Here is a 26,137-nt window from a genome sequence, read left to right as displayed (position 1 = left end):
CTATCTATCTATCTATCTATCTTCATTAAGGGCCAATTTATTGTGCACTAGGGCGAGCACAACCCTAGCCTATTATATTAGCAGGATCCGGATTTTAAAATTCTGCTCATATATTTCTTCATCTCATTTCGGGCAAGCAGTGATGATATTCAGGACAAAGTAGCTTAATTAAACTGTAGGCTAATGAACAGGAGGGCAAGTTTCCCCAAAGCATTCGCGATGTTGGATTAAAAACCTTCAAAACCGACCTTATTTTAATTGACACGTTTTGAAATCATTTTAGTGTGTATTTTACAAGCCCTTGGCTGATGAAACCCAAACCATTTTCAGTTGAGCTTTTAAAAACGGAAAACACCAAAACTTGAGTTGAGGGGGTTTGTACGCCCAACGTAGGCTAAGTTGTGTATAATATCTATGTGTACGTATCTATGTCTATCTATGTCTATCACAGTCCTTATGTTGAATTAGTGGTAGCCTGCCACACCTTCCAGAAGCGGAGCAATCACCTCCTGCACTTCCTGCATGCTGTTTCAGTGCTGACAGCCCGTTAGCAACTGGCTACTTTTTGGGAGGTGGTGCGTCAACGTTAACGGAGGCGCTCCCTATTTCTTACGGTGTAAAAGTCACATTCACTATTAGCGATCGGCCGGTGTGTCACACTTGTGACAGTAAGAGAAGAAGACCGAGTGTGTAGCGGTGTGTGTCAATGTTTACTAGTGAAAATTCAGCAGAGCTGCCCGGGTGTATTTCCTCCGCCTGTTTTTTCATCCCATAATAATCAATACCCACTCCCGCTGGGCTCGGCTCGGTTGGCACAGCCACAATAGATGGATCATCATTACATTACATAGCAGAGGTGTCGCCCGCCCAAAGGGTAAGGGTTAGGGGACAGTGGAGTCACACCTGTAGGCCACATGCACTTTAATGGGCACACACACATGCACACACTTTTTAAGTAATCTTAACCTCAAAGAACTCGGAGCACAGCGATTTGTTGTTCATTTTAAATGAACGATTTTCTTAAATGAACAGTACATAAGCTTTTGAAATCATTTCATGTGACATTAATATTTTTGTTACAGGCAAAATGAGTAGGATGTGTTGGCTGCGGTTTGTAAACGCAACATAAGCTAAGCTAACAGCCGGCAGCAGTGAGTTTTTGTTTCCTAAAATGGCAATAGGATGAAATGACTATCCACAATGTAAAACGTTCCTTCGCCGTCCTGGGAAAAAAGGGCTTGTCTGCGTGGAGTTTCGTCTCGCTGTGTTTCCTTTTCTTTCCACGATCATCATCTGCGACTTTCATAGCTTCCTGTTGGATGTGGCTAGTCTGGCACTCCACACTGTTATTGGCAGCACACAAAGTGAATGTTAAACAAAAATCCCTTTGCATCAAATATTCATGATAAATGGTGATTTGTAGTTTTCTATTGTTGGGACGTTTGGCAGTGACATTTTTCATGAGGATTTTTTTTCCTCATTTCTACACGCTTAAATACCTAATATAGGACCACTTAAGGTAGGCCTACTTGTCATACTTGTGGCACAGCCACACAAACATTAGCTTGCTGTGTGCATCCATTTTTCCCTAGGCTTTTCACTGGATTGCATTTACACATAGCCTAACCAACTAACCTTTGCAACTTATGGATATAGTGGAAGGCAGCAAAAGTGTGGCAAGCCAAATAGCATTTTTCCAAACCATCCCTAGTGGAAATTACACCCATGGTATTATCTCTGTATTCTGCCTTTCTTAACTGCTTATTTGTCTGTCCTATCTTCATCTCTCCCATCTCACTCTGTATTTACTCCTGTATACTGTCTTAATTGTTATTCCGTTTTCCCCTGTACACACTTCCTCCCCCATTTAAAGTAGGCAGCATTGCATTTGCATCCCACATGAGCATCTTACTAGAGCCCACCCTCTTTCCAGTGAAGCCACAATGCACAGTATCTGTGTCAATGTGTAGTAGTAGTAGTAATACAGTCCAGTAATAAATACAATCCAGCACAATAGGTGTTGCTGTTTCTGGTATTAGGCCGCCTGGCTCAACCATATTAATGTTTCAGCTCCGCCCCGCCTCCACAGTGGGCTGCACCTCTGCATGCTATATGAATTATGTAACAGACTGGAGCAAGGCATGGGAAGATGGGAACAGCCTTATGCACTCAGCTTCATCCCACAGTGTTTCTGTATGTTTGCGATGTCTTTTCACTGTTTATGGTGACCATGTGTGTTGAGAGGGATTCAGAGACTCTGAGAATTAGAGGCAAAGTGGTGTGTGTGTATGTGTGTGTGTGTGTGTGTGTGTGTGTGTGTGTGTGTGTGTGTGTCTGTCTGTCTGTCTGTCTCCCTCACCTTTATCTCCCTGCTTTTCAGGGAGATAACTTGACAGAATTCTGTCAGGTTCACTGATCATGATTATCAATGGAAGTCAAAGTATATACTGTTCTCCTTGGAATAAATCTCAGCATTCATATTGATTGGTTATTGGAACAAATCTCAGCAACCATATTGACTGATTATTGGAACAAATCTCAACATCCATATTGATTGATTCTGTGTAGGACACCCATCCCCTCCGCACCCTCACCCACCCACCCACTTACCCACACACACACACACACACACACATAGCACACACATACACATGTATCTGTAGGTTTTATTTAAGAGCTGTAGTTTCTTTTATTAAAATACACTATGATTTAAGTTGACAGAGACACAAGATATTTATTTAAGTGCATTCAGTTCCCATCTGAGGCCTTAAAGTGGAGTGCAATAGCACCTAATTTAAGAATACACAGTTATTAGTCTCTTACAGTCCAATAAGGTGAACACAAGCAACACTGCAAAAGCTAGTCAGGAGAAGACTAATACTTGAACCTGTGATGTTTTCAAGATGTAAAATCTGCCCCATAAAGAATGAATTGCAATATATGGTAACAATAACAGTGAGAACATCCGCTATAGGCTTTTATAAAGAAGTACATTATAGCAGTAGTTATTTTCTGTTCATTGTCTGAGGAGCAGCCTTGATTTTTCATTCTGATGACATACAGATTCAAGTGTTACTCTCCCCATTTGGAGAGGAATTCCCCTTTAAGACTTGCATTAGCGTCTTAGCATCTCTAAGGACAAGACGGTGGACTGCTGATCTAGCATCACTCCGTCCTCTCTCTAATGAATTAGATGGTGTCAGGAGCCTGGCAGGAGGTCTCAGAATCAGCGCCAAGAAGACTGAAAACTGCAGGACAGATAATCCTATAACAATTCCACCTTGTACATTTTTTTGGTGTGCAAGAAACTTCTATCTAAATGTTATCCACCATAGATAAACCTTCACACATCTCTACTACCAGACCAAAGTGTTTATTATCATTGTGCTCATCACCTATTTTGACTATTTTATAGTTACTTATTAAGTTAGATTCCTATGAAATCCTGTTATCAACCAGAGAGCTCTTTGTCATATTGATCAAACTTTTCAGCTGCTCCAGTAGTTACACCAAATATTCTGCATTCAATACACCAGAACCAGTGTCTCTGTCATTTTTCTATGTACTATCATTAATAAATATATTAAAATAAATTATTTGTCCACTAAAAAATAAGCAGGTCTGATTTAAAAGTAATGCAAGTATCATAAATATAACTGCTTTCATTTCTAGCTAAGAATATTTGACATTATTCATACCAAGTTACTAATAAATTGGGTCCCAACAGGATAAATGATTGATCAGAAGAGTTATTGTATAAACTCAATAATTACTCTGTTATATGTTACTTCCACCCTTGCACAAGTATGTCAAGACCAACCCATATGTGCAAAATGTCTTTCAAGCAGCTATAGAGATGGTAGAGGATACCTACAGCTCTCATAGGTGGTGAAACTACTAAATGTTGAATAACAGTAGTTTCAGTGATAGAAGGCATTGTTCTCTAACCATCAATACTGAGATCACAGGTTGTCAGTGAATAACTGGTAATCATTTGATGTGTTTGATCATAGCTGATGGTAATGCTGGCTGAACATGTTAAGTGTCAAATTAGACAGAGGTAGTAAAAATGGCAAAGATATATACCACAGTCCTGGCGAATCTCCCTAAACAAGGTCCTAACTACAACGACTTGAATAATATATAACAGTGCCCTGTTGTCACTCTGTAGCATTAGTATCAAGAACAAGCATAAGCATGAAGTAACAGAATTATGACTGTTGTTCAGGTTAAGGGAATGGTAAGGGACTGGTAAACATGAGTAAAGATGCTGGCTGGCAGTCAGCTGGGAGTCATACAAATACGCAATGCCTATACATCACCCACATATTTCTTAAAACATTTTGAAAACACTCATTAAGTCACGCTCTATATCATGGCCTTCTGTTAACTGTCAAAATGATAAAAATTTGTTTTTCCAAACATTCCCTTGTTTGTGAAACCCATGCTGTGGTAGTATGGGAAAGCAGCATAACAAATAGTTTATCAGCAAGTGATGGTTACTGAGTCCATAATCAAATGCTGAAGATGTCTCTACCTGTAACGAGTGTCTCCAAATGTTGCATACATTTTGTAAAGTGGCATATGCATCATGGCGTATTGACATGTATTTTTTCTCTGCTCTGCTCTCTACTTACAGCAACCTTGACAGTGTAAACAGGGGGGAGATTGGCGAATGCATCCCAAGTTGGTGAGTATAGGTTTTAGCCAAAACCCATGCAGAAAATAAGCATGGACCTGGTCAACCCAGCTTTAACAACTCACCATCTTTCCTTACTTTGACCCAAGAATTATTTTTTATTTTTAATTTCCACTGACTTTAATGTGATTGTGTAAATCATGATTCTTTGATTGACCTGACCACAGAATCAACAGCTTCCATGCACTCCAATTGAATTTCCTCGACATCATTTTCCCAGATCTTAAATGAAGACCAGAATGTGCTAAATCTTGGCTACAAGGTGGCTGATGAACCTCTGGAGGTCCTGGGTTCGGAGGCGGGTGGTCTCCAGAACCTCTTCATGGTTTGCCCGCTCCTCACTGGCATAATCTGTCACCACCTTGTTGGTGATAAGAGACAGACCCAAGACACGCAGGCCACAGTGGCGAGCAACAACCACCTCTGGAACGGTACTCATACCTAGACAGAGGGAGAGATATAGATGCGAATGTACACACACAATTGCTCAAAGAGGTAATAACAATTTATAATTCAAAGTAAACCACTCATTTATAGATCAAGCTCATACTTCGATTATGGGAAACCTTATTAAGAGAGATGGGTAACATCACAGTACAATACATACATGGGTATATGGGTCACAGTATGATTTGTGTCACAATACACAGCAATACTGAACCTGAGCTGAACTGACTGAAAATGATACATACTGATGCAGGTGGCAAGAGAATTGCAACAGTATTATGTAAAATAAAACTCTTATTCTCACCTGCATAATTTGAAGGTTAGTAAAACCTGTTCTTGTGGTCAAAAATGGTGCATTTTGTCCAAAATAAATGCTTTTTGATTTGGCTTCAGTATCCGTCTTGCTTCTACATGCAGGACTTTTACTGTTAAAGGACCATTTCAGTATTTTTTAATGTTTGGGCAATTTACCATAGTTTACCCACATTTTACACTGCAACAAATCATTTTGCAAATCATGTGGGGGTGCTAAAGATTTCACCCCATATCATAAAAATCCCATGATTTTCAAATTTGAATTTTTGTTTGAAACGTCCACCCTATAATGTTCTGCCTCTACAGCTAAGAAACCCATCGCCATTCATAGCAGCAGCTGTTTAACAGTGCTGCTGCTTTTAGGAAAACTAATGTGGATGACTTTATTATGATGATGGAATACTGGTATGAGGAACATTTGAAGTTTCTGAAAGTTCATATTCATATCGTAGAGGAATGATTGGAAACCAATGACAAAACGGAGGAAAAATGAGGAGTTCTAAAATATGACTGCTTGCTTTGCGGAAAGATTATAAGAAACTATTATGCTAAACATTCAAAATCATTGGTATGGCCCCTTAAGATCCTTGGTTGACTCCTGGATTAGAAAGGTTACTGTAGCACAAAGTCAGACTTGCTCCATGTTTTGGGTACATTTTTCTTGTCAATAATAAACTCAGTGGCAGGCAGTATTTACTGTTGCCAGTGCAACTAGGATCATCATTTCTTTCCACTACATTAGAAATAGCCTACTGTTGCTCAATCAAAGAGCACTGGGATCACTGGCAGCTGCACCTTTTCATCAGTGTTACGATGACAGCTTTGGGTGAACAAAAAAACAAGAATATTCTGCTATTTGGTTTATTCATGGCAACAAGGTTACTCAGCAGGGTAGGAAAAGTGCATGTAAATGGCTTAACCCAAACAGGATCTTAACTGTATGGTCTACAAATACAACCAAAGCACTGTACACTTGCTATTCTGTCTTGTTGTAAGGCTGCCCCATGCAGTTGTGTCAGTCTGCCTTAAACTGAGCTTGAGGGAGTCATACTAACCCACAGCGTCAGCCCCCAGCAGCTGCAGGACTCTGCACTCTGCAATGGTCTCGAATGTTGGTCCAGCCAGCATGCAGTAAACCCCCTGCTGTAGGAAGGTGCTGCAGCCCTGCTCCTCTGCTGTTTCCTTGGCAAGGGCACTCAGCTCACGGTCATATGCATCTGACATGCAAGGGAAACGCACACCGAACCTGTGGAGACATACAATAAAGCAATGGTACACAGCAATAAGCTATGAGTGTGGCTGTTTCACATCATTGTTGCACTGATAATGACATCCGGGTTTCAACAAGTAAAGGTATTCCTGTTTTGTGTTCATGTGGTTAGCTAATATGAAGAAGAAATGCTGACATATTGCTGTTTGATGATGCTAAAAGGATACTAATAAGAATAATTGTCTTTTAACTTGAACAGCAACAAACGTATTGGCGTGTGTAGTGACGTCTGTAATCATTTCTATGGTGCAGTATTTTTTCCACACTGCAACCACCAATTTGAATTCCAATGAAATATAAGGCTGAAATTTTCAGCTTTGGTTAGCATCTTTGCCATGGTAATGGTACATAAGGCTCATGAGTACAGTAGTATTTAACGCAATTTGGCATACCAAACCAACAGAAAAACCTGATTTCTCAGAAGCAAAGATGAAATGTTTAGAAGCAATGGTTTATTTACCAGGAGTGATTCAGTGTTGAGTAATATTGCATTTTTTTCTCAAATTTCATCCACTTTTCAGAAATTGTACGTATCTGCATGATATACAAAATAATGTATGTCCATGTGTGCTCTACCTGTCATCGTTGTGCCCACACAGCGGGTTCTGCCCGGCAAAGCCTGGCATGTTTATGTGATCTCTAATGAGCATCATGTCACCCACGTTGAAGCTGGGATTGAGCCCCCCCGCTGCATTTGTCACAATCAGAGTCTCCACACCCAGCAGGAAGAACACTCGAACTGGGTACGTCACCTGGAGGAAACAACATGTCACGTTTGTGAGTTGGATACTTTGATTTCTTAAAAGATTCTTTTAATGGAAGGATTGAAAAGATAAGTAATTGAAGGATTGTTTGTTTGTTTTTTGCACAAAAAGGTTGTGTAAGAATGGTGTGTCGTCTGCGCAGCACCTGTTAAAAGGAATCAGGATGAAAACATGAATTTTGAGGCCGGTGTCTAGGTATTGTTTTAGAGAGTAGACACTGGGTAGGTAGATGAAGATCATTGGATATTTCATAATATAATCAGACTGATTTGATCTGTTCTTCCTTGAGTTTCCATTGCCTCTCCCTCTGCCCAGTGCATTGCAGTTCAAACTAGTGAGGAGGAACGACAGGGATTGAAACTAGGGGTGTCATCACACTCTACAGGGAGGTACTTTTGACTACTGAATACTGAATATTCAGTAGTTGATATTGAATGACAAGATGCAGGTCACTTGAAGGAAAATACATTTTGAAAGGAATCAACAAAGGTGGCATTGGTGTTTTGCCCCTCTGGGAAGAATGGGCCAATCAAGCACTAAGCTGGTCAGTGAGTCAGCAGTTAAATCCAGAGTGTTATATATCAAAATCTATTTGGTGGCTTGCAATGAAATTTGGTGACAACACTAATTTCTAGTCCCACCAGCAGGCCTAGAAGGGCATCTGCTTTTGAAATAACATGATAATACCTGAAAACAACAGGGTCTTCAATGTCTTCAACACACGTGATGATGAATAAAAAGTGGAAACACTTTCCAAACTTCCTGTGTAAACAAAACAAGTTACAGTAAAACGCTATTTCCACCTGGCATTAACATACAGTGCTGTGAAAAAGTATTTGCCCCCTTCCTGATTTCTTATTTTTTTGCATATTTGTCACACTTAAATGTTTCAGATAATCAAACAAATTTTGATATCAGACAAAGATAACCCGAGTAAATATAAAATACAGTTTTTAAATGATGATATCATTTATTAAGGGGAAAAGGCTATCAAAGCCTACCTGGCCCTATGTGCCCTATGTGTTTTTGGAAAGCTCAAGTTCAATTTCACAAGCCACACTCAGGCCTGATTACTGCCAGACCTGTTGAATCAAGAAATCACTTAAATAGAACCTGTTTGACAAAGTGAAGTAGGACAAAAGATCTCAAAAAGCAACACATAATGCTGCGATCTAAAATTCAAGAACAGATGAGAAACAAAATAATTAACATCTATCAGTCTGGAAAGGGTAACAAAGCCACTTCTAAGGCTTTTTGACTCCAGTGAACCACAGTGAGAGCCATTATCCACAAATGGAGAAAACTTGGAACAGTGGTGAACCTTCCCAGGAGTGGCTGGCCTACCCAAAATACTCCAAGAGTGAATCAACGACTCATCCAAGAGGTCACAAAAGAAGCCAGAACAACATCTAAAGAACTGCAGGCCTCACTTGCCTCAGTGAAGGTCAGTGTCCATGATTCAACAATAAGAACGAGACTGGGCAAAAATGGCATCCATGGGAGAGTTCCAAGGCGAAAACCACTGCTGGCCAAAAAGAACACAAAGGCTCATCTCACATTTGCCAAAAAACATCTTGATGATCCCCAAGACTTTTGGGAAAATATTCTATGGACTGACGAGACAAAGGCTGAACTTTTTGGAAGGTGTGCATCCCATTACATCCGGCATAAAACTAACACAGCATTTCATGAAAATAACATCATACCAACAGTCAAACATGGTGGTGGTAGTGTGATGGTCTGGGGCTGCTTTGCTGCTTCAGGACCTGGACGACTTGCCATAATTGATGGGGCCATGAATTCTGCTCTCTACCAGAAAATCCTGAAGGACAATGTCCGGCCATCAGTTCATGACCTCAAACTCAAGCACGCTTTTGTTATGTAGCAGAACAATGATCCAAAATACACCGGCAAGTCCACCTCTGAATGGCTTTAAAAAAAAAAAAAAAAAAAGACAAAATGAAGGTTTTGGAGTGGTCTAGTCAAAGTCCAGACTTAAATCCAATTGAGATACTGTGGCATGACCTTAAACAGGCCTTTCATGCTTGAAAACCCTCCAATTTGGCTGAATTAAAACATTTCTGTAAAGAAGAGTGGGCCAAAATTCGTCCACATTGATGTAAAAGACTCATTGCCAGTTAAACGCTTGATTGCAGTTGTTGCCGCCAAGGGTGACACAACCAGTTATTAGGGTTAGGGGGGCAATTACTTTTTCACATAGGGCCAGGTACGTTTGGATAGCTTTTTTTCCCTTAATAAATGAAATCATCATTTAAAAACTGTATTTTGTATTTACTCTGGTTATCTTTGTCTAATATTAAAATTTGTTTGATGATCTGAAACATTTAAGTGTGACAAATGTACAAAAAAATAAGAAATCAGGAAGGGGGCAAATACTTTTTCACAGCACTGTATGTCCCGGGTGATCCAGTCACAAGTAAACAGCACCGAGCACAGGTGTGAACAGCACCCAGTGCATCCTCAATTAGGCTTGAGATCAGATTGCTCAGGCCACATTTGGAGGTGGCCTGGGGCGATTGTGTCTGCATCACATTTGAAGTGTAAACAGACATGTGACCCAGGATGCACTGAACGACTGCCTACTCACCTGATGTCCTGTGTCTTAAGCTGTTGTCCAGCCTAACACCCCCAGCATCGTCACTTTTCAAGTAGGAAAAATATCCTACCTGATTCTGTCCTGCGCACCTGAACTGTCAGCTAATGGGCAAAATGAGAAATCTGAAGCTCAGGTCAGCTATAAAGCAACTGTTTAATGAATAACAGCACGGTCTACCTGAGGCTTGTTTCACTATCCTCTGGGTTTCATTTTTTTAACCTCTTCTGTAATTTCTGACATACAGCAGTCCCACAACTGTGAAAGAGTTCCTACTTGCACGTTCAAGTTCATAGTCAGGCTCAGGTTGATTTAGACTGTCCACTGCAAAAAACCTGAAGTATTTGATCTTTGCTCTTTGAAATGGTATACATATTTATCTGCATAGAGAGCAGGAAAGTGAGATCCAATCACAAGTGGGCACTGAGATGCACATGGAGGCGTCTTCTAATGCCAAGTGTGAACGGACTTAGAGCTGTCTCTTGTGATCAGATCATCCAAGACACATGTTAATGATGGAAACAGGGCCTAAGTCTTGTGGGATTAAAGCTCTTCTTCTGTGCTATCTTTTACCAGATTTTATGTCTATTTTACCAATCCCCTAAACGTACATGGCAGCTTAACATGTCATTAAAATTAACAGCTATATAGCCATAGAGCTGCAATACCTGCTCTTATTTTCTTACTTTTTGCATTATGCTAGTTGTCAACTATTACTTAATATGTTATATGCTAAACCAAAAAAAAAAAAAAAAAAAAAAAACTTTTGCATGTTTTGCATGTAACTTGTGCTCAGCTAGTTTACTGAGGAGAGGAAACAACATGCCACAGAAACTGTCAATGTTTAAGGGGAGTCAAGTCAGTTAATTGAGTATAGTAAAACCAGACCCATTTAATATGTCACCTGAACAGAGCCTCATCTGGATAGAAGAGAGACATAATGTCCCTGGCATGCTGCTGTATGTGAAGTTGGATTTGACTGACTCAAATGGAGCATTTATGTATGGAGCTTTTCCTGTAGTCACAGCAAATTACAGCTAGAAATAAAATAAAAACGACTATCTGCAACAAAGGCTAGACACATGCTGACACTTGGTGGTTTTCTTATTAAAGACTCTGCCTGTAACTCTCCAGCAAATCATCCAACACACATGGTAAACTGTTAGTCAAAGCTGTAGAGCAAGTGAAGCTTCAGTGTCAAAGGTCAACGAAAGAAAAGTCTTTATTATTTCAATGCGATATGTCCAGCCTTATAAAATTGTGCAATCATGAAACACCCATTTTTAATTGTAGCTGTAGTGTAACTCGATCAACTGTATCACTTATCTTTAAATTCAGTGTTATGACAAAAAAGATAATGTACAGACACATGAGACATGTATCGGTGAATTATTCATAGTTGAAAAAATAATTTTTAATATGATTGGCATATTCCATGTCAATATCCCACTTTTATTATCCCAGCTAGTGCGGCTTTCACTTCAAAAGTTTCTCAAAATACATTAGCAAGGCGGTTTGTGACACAAATCCACTTTAAGTGCTCAGAGACAGACAGCAGCTTTCAGCAAAGCAGTTACAAAGCAGCAAATGAAATTTCTTAAAATACATATATTATACATTCCTGGTGTTATTATATATGTGAAACTACCAGCCATTCATCTGAAATCTAATTTACAGCATGATGCTTCTGGCTCAAATTCTTTTTCATTCATTGATTGATTCATTCATTTTCCAAGCAGCTTATCCTAATTACTATCATGGGGTGCTGGAGCCTATGCCAGTGCTCATTGGGTAGAAGGTGGAGATGCACCCTGGACAGGTCACCAGGCCATCGCAGGGTAGACACACAGAGACAGACACATTCACACCTAGGGGCAATTTTGTAATCGAAACCCACGCAGACATGGGGAGAACATGCAACTTCATCAACATATCTATAATAATGGTATATTATAGATCAGTGGTTTGAACCCCAGTTACTACAGCACTGCCAGTATACTGCATACATGCAGTAACCTCATCTGAAGGCGTGGGTAATGATTAGCAATGATACCAAGTGCTGTAATGCAACATATGACATCAAAAAGACATCTTTACATTTACATATTGTAGGCTCTGTTAGCCATTCATCACTCATCAGAATTAGCCCAGCTCACCGTGTATATGTTGTAGCCCTCGTAGAAATGGAAGCGTCCCTGCATGCAGACACACTGACGCCCCTGCAGCTTCCCAAACACCAGCTGACCTGCATGGCCCGGCACTACCCAGCAGACATATGAGCAGCTGTTAGTATGCGGATGTACAATAAACACACAAACACAGACATACACATACACAACCATAAGGATATCCTACCGGTGCTGGTGGGGAAGCCTGGGATGTCATTATAAGGGAAGACAATCTTGTCCTCCAGCAGGTCAGCCAGGCCACCCAGTCCTGAACCACAGATGATGGCCACTTTAGGACGATGCTCTGTGTGGTTGAGCAACCAGTCTGCTGTTTCCCTGTAGTCCTCATATCTGTATCTGACAGCAACAGACAATAATAGCAATTAATGTCATTTAATACCAAATCAGATCTCAGATATTGATAAATCAACTGCATGTCATGTCAAAAAAAAAAAAAAAAAAATGTACAGGTACTATTTTGAAGCTCAAGTGTTCCCTCCCTTTCTAGTTTACATGTACGGAAGCTTTGAGTGTTGAACACATTTATTATTGATTTGGGAATTTATGTGATTATAATGAGGTGAAACTAATTTGCCTAACAAGCCAGTCAATTATTAACAAAATGGACTTCCTTATGCATAGCAGCTTTCAAGATTCAAGATGTTTTCAGTTTTTTTCCACAAGAATGGGAGTTGAGGTACACACACATAACATTACACACATAACTGTGTGAAGTTGTTATTTCTGATGGATAGACATGACTGTTGAAGTCAAAATAAGACCAGTATGGTCCTGTTTAACATAAAGAAACTTCTATCAGTGAGTATAAGTGAGTATGATGTAATTGTAATAATCGCTACGGGGAAACAATACAGCAAAGGAAAACAGAATGAAACAAAAAATACAATTTAGACAAGAATGTAGCAAATGACAAACAAAAAAAGTGCACAACTGAAATGTATGGGGAGAAATGTATGGGGAAAAATGATATAGTAATATGAGTGAACTAGGATACTGTGTATGAATTAACTGTTGTATTTAAATGCTTAGGGAATTAATTGAAAAAAGAGTTGAAAGATTAGAGGAGGTACTTCAGCTCAGTAAAGATTACTACCACTGATTAATGCTTAGATATGGACATGAAACTGACAAAGCTGGAATTTTTAACACAACCTCTTCTACTGGAATATTCAGTCAAATGATGCTTTGCCAGGTTTACACTTATTTCCACAAAAACAACAGGAAGTGCACCAGCTCTGTTGGTGCCCAGACCAATGGAACAAATACTGTAGAAAAATTAGAACAAATGAAAAATTGTAATCCAGAGCTGTTGGTTCTATACTCATTTTTACCCCACCATCTTAAGTGTACCAGACGAATTACTACTGAGGAATGTTTGAATGTGAATTTGATTGGGAGTGCCTCAAGGATCCAGACAATAGAAAGTATGTAAGAGTCAGCGTGTAATTCTGGTTATAAATCTGATTGTTAAACTATAGCTCGGTCAATGCTCCTTCTATCCCTCAAGCTCTGTTATTAAAACACAATGATGCTTCAGTGTGCAGTAGGGCTGAGCCTGATGATTTAGAGCTCATTTCAGTGAAAAGCTTTCTAGCATTTTCCATGTTTAATTTAATTTAATTGATGTTTAATTTTACTAATAATTATAAAAGAGACTGTGATAACTTGCATGCCAAAACTTCCTTTAAAGTTGAGAAAGCGTGAACAATTCTCCTGCCAATAGGTGACTGGGCCGTAATGTGTGGGTGAGTTGTTCAAACTTAGGTGGACGGACAGTGAGCTGGACGATTGCATTTCTATATCGATTTTCTCTAAATATGTGTGGGAAAATATCATGGAGGATCACAAATCTTAATGAGGGTGATTCTGCAACACATTTTCACCCTTGTAATGAGCTCTTCATTGTACTGTAAAGGCAAGTGGGAACACAGGCTTTGAATGGATGTCATTTACAGAGGTCGCATTTGGCATAACTAAGCCTCACTTAATTCTTCAGGTGGTAATGGCAGCTTCTCACACACATAAGCAGGGGAAAGGTGATGACATTTCTAGGGGCCTGAAGCTGGAGAGGGTCCACACTGGTCTCGAACAATTCCAGTAGGATCATGAAATGTGTAGCATGTTTTTTGTTAAAGTAGGCTTCTGCTCTTTCAGAATGAAATAATAAAACTGTATATAATGCAAAATGTGCTGATGATAATCATATTCTATCCACATATACTGTGTATGGAGTGTATACAGGTGTTGATGTTGACCTTCCCAACCAAGTGATATGCTACTGATAAGAAATTCTAGTCTTCCATGGCACTTGTTGCTGCAATGTCACTGTAACATTAGTAGCCAATTTAAATGCAGGGAGCAGTTGAAAAAATCCTTATTCAGCACAGGGTCTCCCACTTCAACCTTGAGAGGTGAATGAGCATTTGGTTATAGCAAGTTTATGTGGCTGGCTACCGACCAGTGGTACTGATAAAGAATAGTCTCGCTGGACTTGATTCTGATTTGGTGTCAGCATTATGCCGTCATTTCTTGTGATATCCAGAAGAGATGGGTAAAACAAAGGAGAATACAAATGGAGCAGGAAGGACGATTGGTTTGACCTCTATATTCAAGTAATAATCAACTGAATTAAATATACAATGTATATAAAAATCATAAGACAATTTACAGCATGCTTTGCACAAACTAAAAGAACCAGTGCAATATTGTTTCAGGGGAACTAGAGTTCCTGGTAACACTGCTGCACACACACTTATGGTAAATTCTGGTGTTGCATTAATATGTGATTCATGGAGAAATTCAACAAACTACTGCAAGCAGAAGGTGGGGAATGAGGTATCAAAGGGTAACCTGACATCATTCAATGAGTAATGACGTTAGTGATTCATAAACCCAGGCACCACAAAACATGAAGATGGCAGCAGTGAGAACAATTCATTGCCCTCTAACCATCCTCTTATAGCAAAAGTTTAACAGAGCATGAAGCTAACTTGGACCACAGTGGCAAGTTTAGTGAATGCAGTTCTTTGCTAATAATGTAGTTTTTTAAGAGTAAAAAAAATGACTGAGGACAAATTGGTGTGTCAGACTGAGTGAAACAAAATTCCAGTATATTAATCCCAGTGTATTGTGAATTATGCCATACACAGACTAGATGAATAAACCACTGGCTGTGTTGAAGTTCAAGAAGTTTCAAAAGTGGTTAAACATAGATGACAATAAGTTACGCACTAGCTAACATTAGCAATCTTTTGACTTTTTATCACGATAGCAGGTAACAAAAAAAAAATATGACAACAGTTGTTGGTTGTATCTAGATGATGACCTTAGATTTGTGAAAGTCAAGCACACTCTTGCACATGCACACTTGATTCAGTACAGTCATATTTTACTTTAACCTAACCTTAACCCTAACCCTTTAACTAACCTTAACCATAACCCTAAACCTATCCTTAACATTAACCCTAAGTTTCACAAATCTATTCTTACTTTCTGAACAGGACTATGCTTGTGAGATGCAACTGGGTACCTAAGCATTACTGTTTAAAAAGAAGAAGAAGAAGAAGAAGAAGGGGTTTTGGTTTGGTTTTATGTAAGAACTTTTTCCCAAACTTTCCTGTCTCCTTGTCTCTCTACTTTGTATAATAAAAACTGGAAATGTATAAATAAGTAAGCTAAATAAATGAATACATGTATACATACATGAACTTCAGAATCAGAAATACTTTACTGATCCCTGCAGGGGAAAAATGTACATGCATTATGTATAAATGTGTATTAATGCTACTTGTGCATTACTTACCTGTGCATTACTGCTTGTAAAAAAAAAAAAAAAAAAAAGCAAGCAAGCAAACAAAATACAACCAACGCATCCCTAGCCCCTAACTTCCGGGTTATACGCACAGAACCTATAAAACCTGCCTAATACCTTGTAAGCAGGGATCATATGGCCTATACATTCCTTGGTTGTAAGTTCCCTCCACGACGCGCGGAGCTGTCCGTGGTGCTGCCGGATCAGCACTTTTCATTCAAGGCTCGTGCTCCCCGGACAGGCTCGGGGCAGGACGGGCGGCCTGCAGCGTCGGTGATGGCCCGCTGTTTTTGGCAGACACCAAGCAGCACGGCTGTCAAATACAAATGAGCAGCTCGGGTTATGACTGGGTCCTACACGCTCCAGTGTTCACTTGAAACAAGGGATGATTAGGACTTTCCCTTAAAGTGCCTCGCGGGAAGATTCATGATGGAAGTCATTTATGTAGGCCTACAAAGTATTTGCCCACAAAAATCCCTCATAGAACTTATTAAATATTTGTCGATAAACTCCTGTTAAACCCAAGATGACGTCAGCGCGACCATAGATGTGTTTATTCTCTCGCCTGATCAGATTATGAGTGTGAGCAGAGTGAAGCCCTCACTGATCCTCAAAATAAAACACAGACGTCCTTTCAAATACCCCAGCCTGTTTCAAGATGTGTGTTATACACCGAGAATTTCTGGAGTGAAGCTTTGGACATCATTTGATGTCACTGAATATAATTAGAATTTAAGTAGCCGTGACAACCATGAGGCAGCCAGAAGAGGCTCATTTCCATGAGCCTCTTCTGGCTGCAGCCCAGCGACATACAGCCTTATCTGTCTTACCTGCACTGATTAGAAGAGAAGGTCGATATTTCCATATCTGATGGCGAGCGAGACCAATCTACTGAACTGATGAAACGGTGTTAATTTTGTTTCAGACGCTGTTGCTCCCCGCGGTGGAACTAGGGTTGCTGAGTGGATGATGGTGTTTCAGCAGCTACGGACAGGGAGTCGGCGGAGGTCACGCTGCGTGGTGACGTCAGGGGTGGAGAACGAGGGGGCGTGGTCTGCGTACGCTGCCGGTGCCTCTGAAGAAGACTAAATCTAATTTTCTACTAGACTGGGCAACTCAGTGATCCGTACACTGAAAGAGCCAGGGCTGAGAGTGGGAGAGAGAGTGAGAGTGAGAGAGAGGGGGGGGGGTGGGCAAAACATCAGAAGAAAAAAAAACCTCCTTGATGAAAATTTACATGATGGAATGCTAAGAGCAGTGACACCCATGTACCCTCATATAATTACAAAGAGATGGACAGTGACTGGGTCAAACACTGCTGTTTAAAACAAGAAAACAAACATGAAAACAAAAACCACAGAGCAGTCTCTGGAATTTCTAGGAATAATGCCAGGAATACTCATTTTTCAGCATAACTGAGTTTCAACTAAAACACTGTTTTGCTACCTTGTCATTCATGAAATAAAAGGAACACACTTATTCAGAGTGGACAAAAATTTTCATGACATTTATATATATATATTATCTTTTTGATAAAATATAAGGCTGAAACTGATTTTTTGACTCGGAATCCTGTGGCTTTCACTGTAATTGGTGTTAAGTGCTTCAGAAACATCCTAAAATGTATCATAATGCCATGCAGTATATTTATAACATGTTTCATTTGGTTTTACTGAAAGGTAAGATAAGATAAGATAAGATACAGGGCAATCACAATTTCAAAGACAAATGTGCAACTAACCATTATACAGTCCAAACTTGTTCGGCTATATGTAGAGTCTGTTATCATGAGGTTGCACTCATTATCATATGCAAATCATATGGTAATCTACTGATTTTGCATGAGTTGCTTGAACTAATAATTTTCTTGCATTTCTTGTAACAATTTTGTCTGGCCAATTTTTTGAGTTTTGTTCAAAATTATGTAAAATTTGGCTTTTTTTTCTTCTGCTTTTTTGTGTTGTTCCAATGCACATAAAGGAAATAAACATGTGTATACCAAAAACATTTGTAATTGCAACAAGTTCTGGGAGAAATGGTGTATTTTCTGGAAAAATTCCAGGGGTGCCAATACTTTCGTCCATGACTGTATGCAATAGATAGGGTATAAAAAGAGTGGGTAAGAGAGAGAATGAAAGCGAGCATGGTGAAAGAAAGAAACAGAAACAAAAAAGCCCTGCTTGACGAAAAGAAAAAAGCTATAGACAAAGATGACCTTACAACCTGATGTTCAGTTCCTATTGGCCAACAGGCAGGGTGTCAGCATTATGGTATAGTGCAGTGTGTATGCATACACCTAAACCCAGGCTTACTGGTTTGCCTTTCATTTGTGACGTAAAATTTAGACACTTTAAAATATACCTACTTCATAGTTTGCCTACCGTGTTACTGTATTAGAACCCGTTTTCCCACTTCTTTGAAGCAGATCCCTGTACTCCACTGGAAGCAGTTATTTGTCTGTGTGATACTGTGAGTTCCTTTTTTTTTTCCTTTTTTTAAATTACAGTGATTAGATCTTGTGTATTGTATTATTTCAGTCAAGAGGTAAATATGTATATTTATGTTGAATGCATTATGTTTTATGTATGCTTATAAAGTGCATCTATTCTCTGTTTAGATAAACCAGCACTGATTGTCAGTCGCCAATCCCCTATTACATCATATAAACCAAACAAGAATTACAACAAATCACAGTTCAATAGGATTTGTCAAAATTTCTGGAAGTCAGAATACCCATAATACAGCCTCACATGTCCAGGCTTTTATCATGTTGAAAATATTTTGGTCACAGCAAGAAATAGGCCAAAAGAGCAATATGACTGTTTACAGTCTCAAAGGCCTTTACACCCACGAGTTTCAACAAACAGGGTGACACCCCCTGACTTAATCCTCATAACAAGCAAGAAAAAACTCCCCCCTAAAAAACACAGCTATAATGGGAAAAAATGGGAGAAATCTTGAAGGACCACAGAGAGAGGAGACCCGATTCCTGGCCAGACAGGTGTGCAAGATGGGCAAAGTTCAACTGAATTCAGTTCTATGGTACTGTACTGATTTCTTGTACATGCCAGTGTATATGGGTATTTATATATTTGATATACACTGCCAGTCAAAAGTTTGAACACACCTTCTTAATTTATTTTTTTTCTTTATTTTCATGACTATTGACATTGTAGATTCTCACTGAAGGCATCAAAACTATGAATGAACACATATGGAATTATGTAGTAAACAAAAAAGTGTGAAATAACTCAAACATGTTTTATATTTTAGATTCTTCAAAATAGCCACCCTTTGCTTTGATTACTGCTTTGCACACTCTTGGCATTCTCTCGATGAGCTTCATGAGGTAGTCACCTGAAATGGTTTTCCAACAGTCTTGAAGGAGTTCCCAGAGATGCTGAGCACTTGTTGGCCCTTTTGCTGTCACTCTGCAGTCCATCTCATCCCAAATCATCTCGACTGGGTTTAGGTCAGGTCAGTGCCGGCTCTGCCTATGTTGGCGCCCTAGATGAAATTACTTCAGTATGTATCCACAATGTAGAAAGTAGTAAAAATAAAGAAAAAAACACTGAATGAGAAGGTGTGTCCAAACTTTTGACTGGTAGTGTATGTACTGACTGCTTGTCCTGCATGTTTGCATGTTTGTGATTACATGCAACATCACATAAATTGTAATCATTATTTTGTTTTTTCATTTTTTTTTTTCACCTGTAGTGATTCTGGATATGAATACATACTGATTTCATTTCCTATATGTGATGTCTGCTTTGCACTTTTGAATTTGAGCAAATTACAAACAATATATACGGTCATACAATACAATTCAGTTATAATGCAAAAGAAAAACACTAACAGACAATATGACAACAGAAGCAGCTGGAGGCCTTGGCTGAGGCAGGAGACACACACAGGACGAGGACCAGCCACAGAGCAGCCACGGCAGCCAGGATAAAGGGGATGACGATGACAAAGAGGATGACAGGGAGGGATGAAGAGGACGGGGAGGATTGGTTGGTGGAAGGCAGTAGGGCATATGTGGGAAGAAGACACAAGACATGCATACTTGAGCATGTAATACACACACACACACTGAAAATTAGGGGTGATGGGAGGAGAACATTAGTGGAGTACCAATACACAGAGACAGAGCCAGTCCGCCAGCCTATAGATACACAGACAGACACATTGACAGAGGAGAAAAGGTTAGTAACAGTCACAACTGAAGGTAGAGGGGAAAGAGGAGAAGAGACATACTGTGGGGACATCTAAACTGGCAGAACCACTTAGGCAGACCTCAATCATTTTTTTTTGTGTGTGTATCTTAAAACACACACGTTTACATTTTGAAACGTAGCCTACAGAGTGTGAAGTGGATCATTCTCACTCAGATGGCAGCAGGCCAAACGGAAGAGCGCGTTGCCACGGCAACGACACAACACGAAGCAGACTCGAGCGTCTGCATGTTAGAAGGCAACAGACATTTATGGAGATTTACTGGTAAGGCTTAACGATTTCAGTGCAATAAAATAAAAGTTTTACTGTTTAGCTTCAGTTTAGGAGCGTGTCGGAGGCTAACTTTAGCTAACGTCTATGTCATGCTTGAGAAACAGTGAAAATCTTCCCTTCTCGTTTTGCTTGGCAGTTGAGCACAGAATGGCAACCACAGCAAAGCCAATTAAGAGACTAGTGTCGTCCAAACTCGTCCAAAACAAAGACAGGCCACGAAAGGTGAGGCTGGTGTGCTGTTTATGTCTGTAGTTCACATACTTTAAGTGAATTTACTTATAAAAGGAAATGTTCTTTCAAGCCACGAAACAAACGTGTGTGTGTGTGTGTGTGTGTGTGTGCGCGCGCGCGTACGTGCGTGTGTATGTGGGAGAGAGAGAGAGAGAGAGGGAGAGAGTCGTCGGGTGGGGGTCTAGGGGTTGGGGTTGGGGTTGGGGTGGAGTGGGGGGCGTGGGGGTGCTTTTAACATGTAAAGCACTTTGTGCTACATTTTATGTATGAAAAGTGTTCTATAAATAAAGTTTGATTGATTGAGTGATTTCACATTAGGTTAACTAGCACTGATACCAGTTCTGGCCTAACGATCACTCACGCATCTTTCGTTCGTTTTTGTACTTTAATTTTCAACGGTTGTGGTTACAAGTTTAGTATGCTCAATTACACCTATTTGAGACTATAAATACAAATTTTCATGGAGATATATTGATATTTTTGGATTTTAAATCGTTAAAAAAGATATCAGACAGAAGAGTCCACTTTGGGCGACGGTTATTTTATGCTGAAGTTCACTACTTTGTCCCTCATCTGACATCCTGTCATCCAGTCTGTATTGTCGTCACTGACATAATGAACAGTATTGGGCAGTAGCGGTGTTACAAGTAGCTAGTGCTAGTATTAGTACTAGTTTAACTACATTTCTCAGTGGCGCGGTCGTAACGTCGCTGTTTTCTAAATCAAATAGCTTTTGAGTAGTGAAACTATTTTACTGATCAAATAGCGCGGTAGCGTACACAGAACCTACATTTTCCCAGGCATTTCTAAACCTTAAACGCAGCAGAGCTTTTGCTGCTGTTTAACGTCACCGCCGTTCACGGACCTGTACGTGCAGCCAGAGAAGACGGGCTCTGGTGCAGCCGACGCTCTTCCGTTTGACGTCGCGTACCTATTCTGCAGCGGGAAACGAGCACGCAGGTGGCGAAGATGACAGAGGAGGAGGGAGATGCCGATGTTGAAAACCTTCCGTTGTGTCACGTGAACAATCACCTGTTGTATCCACTAATAAGGAAAAAACATTGGAATGTAGAGGCAGAAACTTGCTCTCTCTCTCTCTCTCTCTCTCTCTCTCTCTCTCTCTCTCTCTCTCTCTCTCTCTCTCTCTCTCTCTCTCTCTCTCTCTCTCTCTCACTCTTCTTCTCACTTATATGTACACATATACACATATATACACACTTCCCCCACATTTGCATATACACACCACCTGCTTTTTGTTATTATGTGAAGCATGCTTTTGTTGCCATGGTTTGTAGCAGTAAAAGCAGAGAGAGCACAGTTTCATAAACTATTGAACTGAACATTTATTTGCCTGACTATCTGTTTGACTGACAGTTTTATTGATCATTAAGATAGCAATGACTTGGAATGAAGGTGGTTTGGTGTAAAAAAAAAAAAAGTAGCTTTGATGTAGTTAAGCTACATTAATTGTAGCTTAGCTCACTACATTTTCCAAGTAGCGTGCCCAACACTGATTATGAAGTTACCGAAAAGGGTCATCTCAGCGCCGACACAACCCAAACCCAAACCCAAAACCCTCTTAAATGCAGACTATGCAGTTTCAAATTTGTGGTCACCCCGCTTTATTACGATTTTGTGAATGAAGACTGTTAAATGCCACTCAGTTCTCAAAAGAATATAACGCAGAAATACCCCAAGGGTTTAGAACAACTCTTTTCAAAACCCAAAAAGCAAGAGAATGTCACTCCATTATTTATGTTTTTGTGTACATTTGACATCAAGATATTAGCTTGAAGACAGGCATTTAAAATTGTTATGTTAATTCTGGGGGTTATTTGTCTGTGTGAACCTGAGAGGTTTATCCTACCTCAGCCTCATCCTTAACATTAGTAAATAAAGTGCTTGTGCCCTTCCATTTGAAGCTGCATAGCCTGCCTTTAAACATTTTCATGGCCTAACTGGGGCCTGATATCCCTCATAGCTTTGCTGGATGTGAATTCTTTCAGACTGTCACTGTGTCACTTTGTTCAGCTATTGTTCTGCCAAAACTTACTACCCATATAAATAATTTGCTAATATCAATTTCAGGCCAGAGTTTGGGGATGATTCCTTTTTAATCATATCTACAAAGCTAGTACCAATTCTTAATTATTAAGAATCACTGGCCTGACTGTACCCATTGTTTTTGTGCAAAGGTAAAGTGGAATGAGCCACTAATTATGAATAGCTGAAATTTTGCTGAATTTCTGTAGTGGTTACTCACAGTAACTTTCTGTTCTTAATTGGAGTGAAAAGGAAAGAGTCAGAATATGATAATATTATATAATAGTCTAAATGTAACATTAACGTCATAATATTTAACACTTTAATGATGAACTTCATGTAGCCATTTTTTTCTGTTAACACCGCATGGGTACATTTTTTTGGTGATGTACTTTGAAAGAAAAACTAACTTATTTCTTAATTTACCTTTCTGAAGAATAGTGTTTAGGTGAGCAATTTTGTTGTCTGTGAATAATAGAAAGGAGTATATGTTATGAATCCACACCTAACTGGCAGCTGTTAAATACTGCATGTACAGTAACCCCTAGTGCTGCATAATTCATTTAGATTTCAAGCGAAAAATCCTTTTCTATCCTGACCTTGAAGTGGGCTAAGTGCAGTTAGATGTTTCTCTGCTGCTGGTGTACTGACAAGCCAGAGGATTGTGTGGAGAAGATATTAACCACAAGATGCTGCAGATGGTCCTCTGTGATGGAAGACAGTATTAACATTCTTAGAGTGCATGAAATCAGCTGAGGCAAATGTTTCTGCTGTGTGCATGTGTGTGTGCGCCATAGCTAACATTTTATCATTGGTAGCCAACATCTGTGTGCACATATTTCACTAGGTTAGCACAAGTTAGAATTTCTCGTAAACCCTGGTTACACTTGTCTTTTATTATTTTTAAATTAACTAATTAATTAATGTATTTATTTATTTTGGTCAAGGATGGATTTAATTTATAATGTATTTTTTATATCCCATTTTCTGTGGTCAGTTAATATCTAAGAAACACTGCCCATATGGAAATATAGCATAGCCTATATACCCTTTTCACACTACACTTAGCCCTGGGCTAAGAGTCCAGTTAGGTCTGGACTAATACCCATGTTAGCCCTAAGCTAATGAGGGCCAAGTGTGAAAAGACAGTTGTTTTTTATCACATTTGCAACATAGAATGCAGGATGCTCCCACTGTTAACCCATGGGCTAATTAATCCCTGATCCAGAACTGGATTATTCTGGATTTTCTGGGGATATCCCCAAAAAGTCAGGGGTATGGTTTCACGGAATCAAGGTTGAAACAACAGCAATGGAATACTTCAGAAAGGCAACAGAATGTTGTGTTGTGAAGACATTAACCGTGATCTAACTAAGCCCTGACTTTAGTTAGTAATTCAAGTGTGAACAGGCCTAGGGAATTTCGACATAAGGCATGTACTCTCAGTGGCCATTTTATTAGGTACACCTGCGCAAGCTAATAAATTCCAGTGCAACTGCTCTGCCATTAGTTTACTTTTCTGATACCTATAATGCTCAGGTTTTCTTTTTGTCACAGTAATAGACATGTTCATTCAGTTCTATATTTGGCATTGAGCTCATAGTGGTGCTGTTGTACTGGACTAAATTTTATTGAGATGTGTTTCTAGTATTCTGTCCCCCTCATATAAGGAGGACAAAAAATACCTCTCAGTATAATGTAGTCTAGTACAAGACCTATGTATACTACAACCTCAAATATAAACAGAATTAAATTTATACATTCTCCACAATGTCAACAAAGACTGAACATAATAAACTTTCTTACAAGGTAGAATTTATGGCAGAGCTGTTGCATTGAACTGCATGAGAGTGTACAATCAGACCTAATAGAGTGGCCACTGAGTGTATGTCTATGTAAGATGTCTTTATTGTCCACAACTTAGAATTTTGCTTTTGTTCACGCACTGACCTTCCGGTCAGTGCGTGCAGACAAGACAGAACAATAAATTAATGACACACTGCGCTTTGACTGTCACAGTTTGCCAACTGAGCGGTGTCCCCAATTTCCACTTGTTAAATACCTGTGCATAAATGGTATTCAGACACATTTTCATAGATGGACATATGCTGTATGTGCAAGATATTACACCCTAAATTTTTGAGACAAAGTATGGGTGCACTTAAGCATTCATTAAAGGCTGGATGCTGTTCATAGATATAAATTACACATATATGTCCAACATACATAAACTACACATATATCACAATATTGTAATAGATTATGCTGCTGTGTGGTTGCAGGTGACTCCATCTTCTTATGCTAAGGAGATGTTACAAACTACAGAGGAGCGTCTGGCCAACACCAAGGAGGTCCATCCACCTCACATCGTGGAGCCATTTGACATCAGCGAGACCACGTATCACAAAGTAAAAGCCTGCTACTGATTAAATTAAACCGGATGTTTAAGGGGAGACCAGCAGAAAAAAGGTTGCATATGGGAGATGTGACATTAAATTCAAGAATACAGCGAGTACTAATAACAGGATTAATGACACCAGTTAAATGTGTTAGGCTGTTGTATGAACTTGAAGCACATACTAGAGTCTGGTATTAGTGCAGCACCATCAATGACAACAGTGACAATGACAATAGCTGGCAGCAGCTGTACCAGCACATCTTCTTGAGGGGACGATGCTCATCTTTTGAGAATGAAATCCCTGGAGAATCCACAATGGGAGTCCACCAATTGTGTTTAGACCTACATTTGGTTTTGATAAGCTGTCTCGTCACTATCAAGGATTCAAAGACCACAGGGATATACATATACATAACAGCCTATGAAAATTCTTTGTTCGTGTCACTCAGCTTTGGAATATTTTTAGTAACATGGACTGTAGGCTTAGCTACCACACTTCATTGAAAGACTGGCCCAATCCCCCTTTTAAGTCAGAATGACTTTACCTTCTGGCTCAAGCAAACTTGTTCCACAAACAAAGGAAAATCTCTCACTAAAGTGACAATCTTGATTGAAAAAGCAGATGTACCCAGAGAGAAAATGAAAACAACAAAGCAGTCAGATGTCTCATTATCTCATCATTAGTCTCCTGCATGCAGAGCAGCTGCCCACCAAGGTCGTTCCGCAGGATCTAATTGAAGGGGCAAAGGGCAACCAGTGTGACTGAATGATATGTGCAAAAATGTCCTCAAAAGTTCTTGAAATGCTTGGGAAAATAATGAGGTGCCAAAAAAATGCCCTGATAATC

At 39.6% G+C, this 26,137-nt stretch overlaps 1 protein-coding gene across 1 annotated transcript; it reads right to left on the bottom strand.

Annotated features, from left to right (window-relative positions):
- Window positions 1–2,648: 2,648 nt before the first annotated feature.
- pnp6 (purine nucleoside phosphorylase 6) lies at window positions 2,649–17,093 on the bottom strand. The gene is made up of 6 exons (XM_030054279.1): window positions 16,940–17,093; window positions 12,465–12,634; window positions 12,266–12,369; window positions 7,308–7,483; window positions 6,517–6,707; window positions 2,649–5,140 (listed from the first exon to the last, which is right to left on the bottom strand). Exons 1-6 carry the CDS (start codon window positions 16,972–16,974, stop codon window positions 4,944–4,946), a joined length of 873 nt encoding a protein of 290 aa, XP_029910139.1. The 5' UTR covers window positions 16,975–17,093; the 3' UTR covers window positions 2,649–4,943.
- Window positions 17,094–26,137: the final 9,044 nt, after the last annotated feature.

This window comes from Myripristis murdjan, chromosome 6 (assembly GCF_902150065.1).
Source record: "Myripristis murdjan chromosome 6, fMyrMur1.1, whole genome shotgun sequence".
Lineage (NCBI taxonomy): Eukaryota > Metazoa > Chordata > Actinopteri > Holocentriformes > Holocentridae > Myripristis > Myripristis murdjan.
Note: the sequence above shows the minus strand (reverse complement) of the source record. Positions and strands in the feature narration are given on the sequence as shown.

What these genes read in the sequence shown, in the direction of transcription:
- pnp6 (XM_030054279.1), bottom strand. Translation starts at nt 16,974, where the DNA reads ATGGAAATATCGACCTTCTCTTCTAATCAGTGCAG. An exon ending in AGGCTTCCCCACCAGCACCG is followed by an intron (nt 12,370 to 12,464) that starts GTAGGATATCCT and finishes TCTGCTGGGTAG; the next exon opens with TGCCGGGCCATGCAGGTCAG. An exon ending in GCTGGGGGCTGACGCTGTGG is followed by an intron (nt 5,141 to 6,516) that starts GTTAGTATGACT and finishes CCCTCTGTCTAG; the next exon opens with GTATGAGTACCGTTCCAGAG.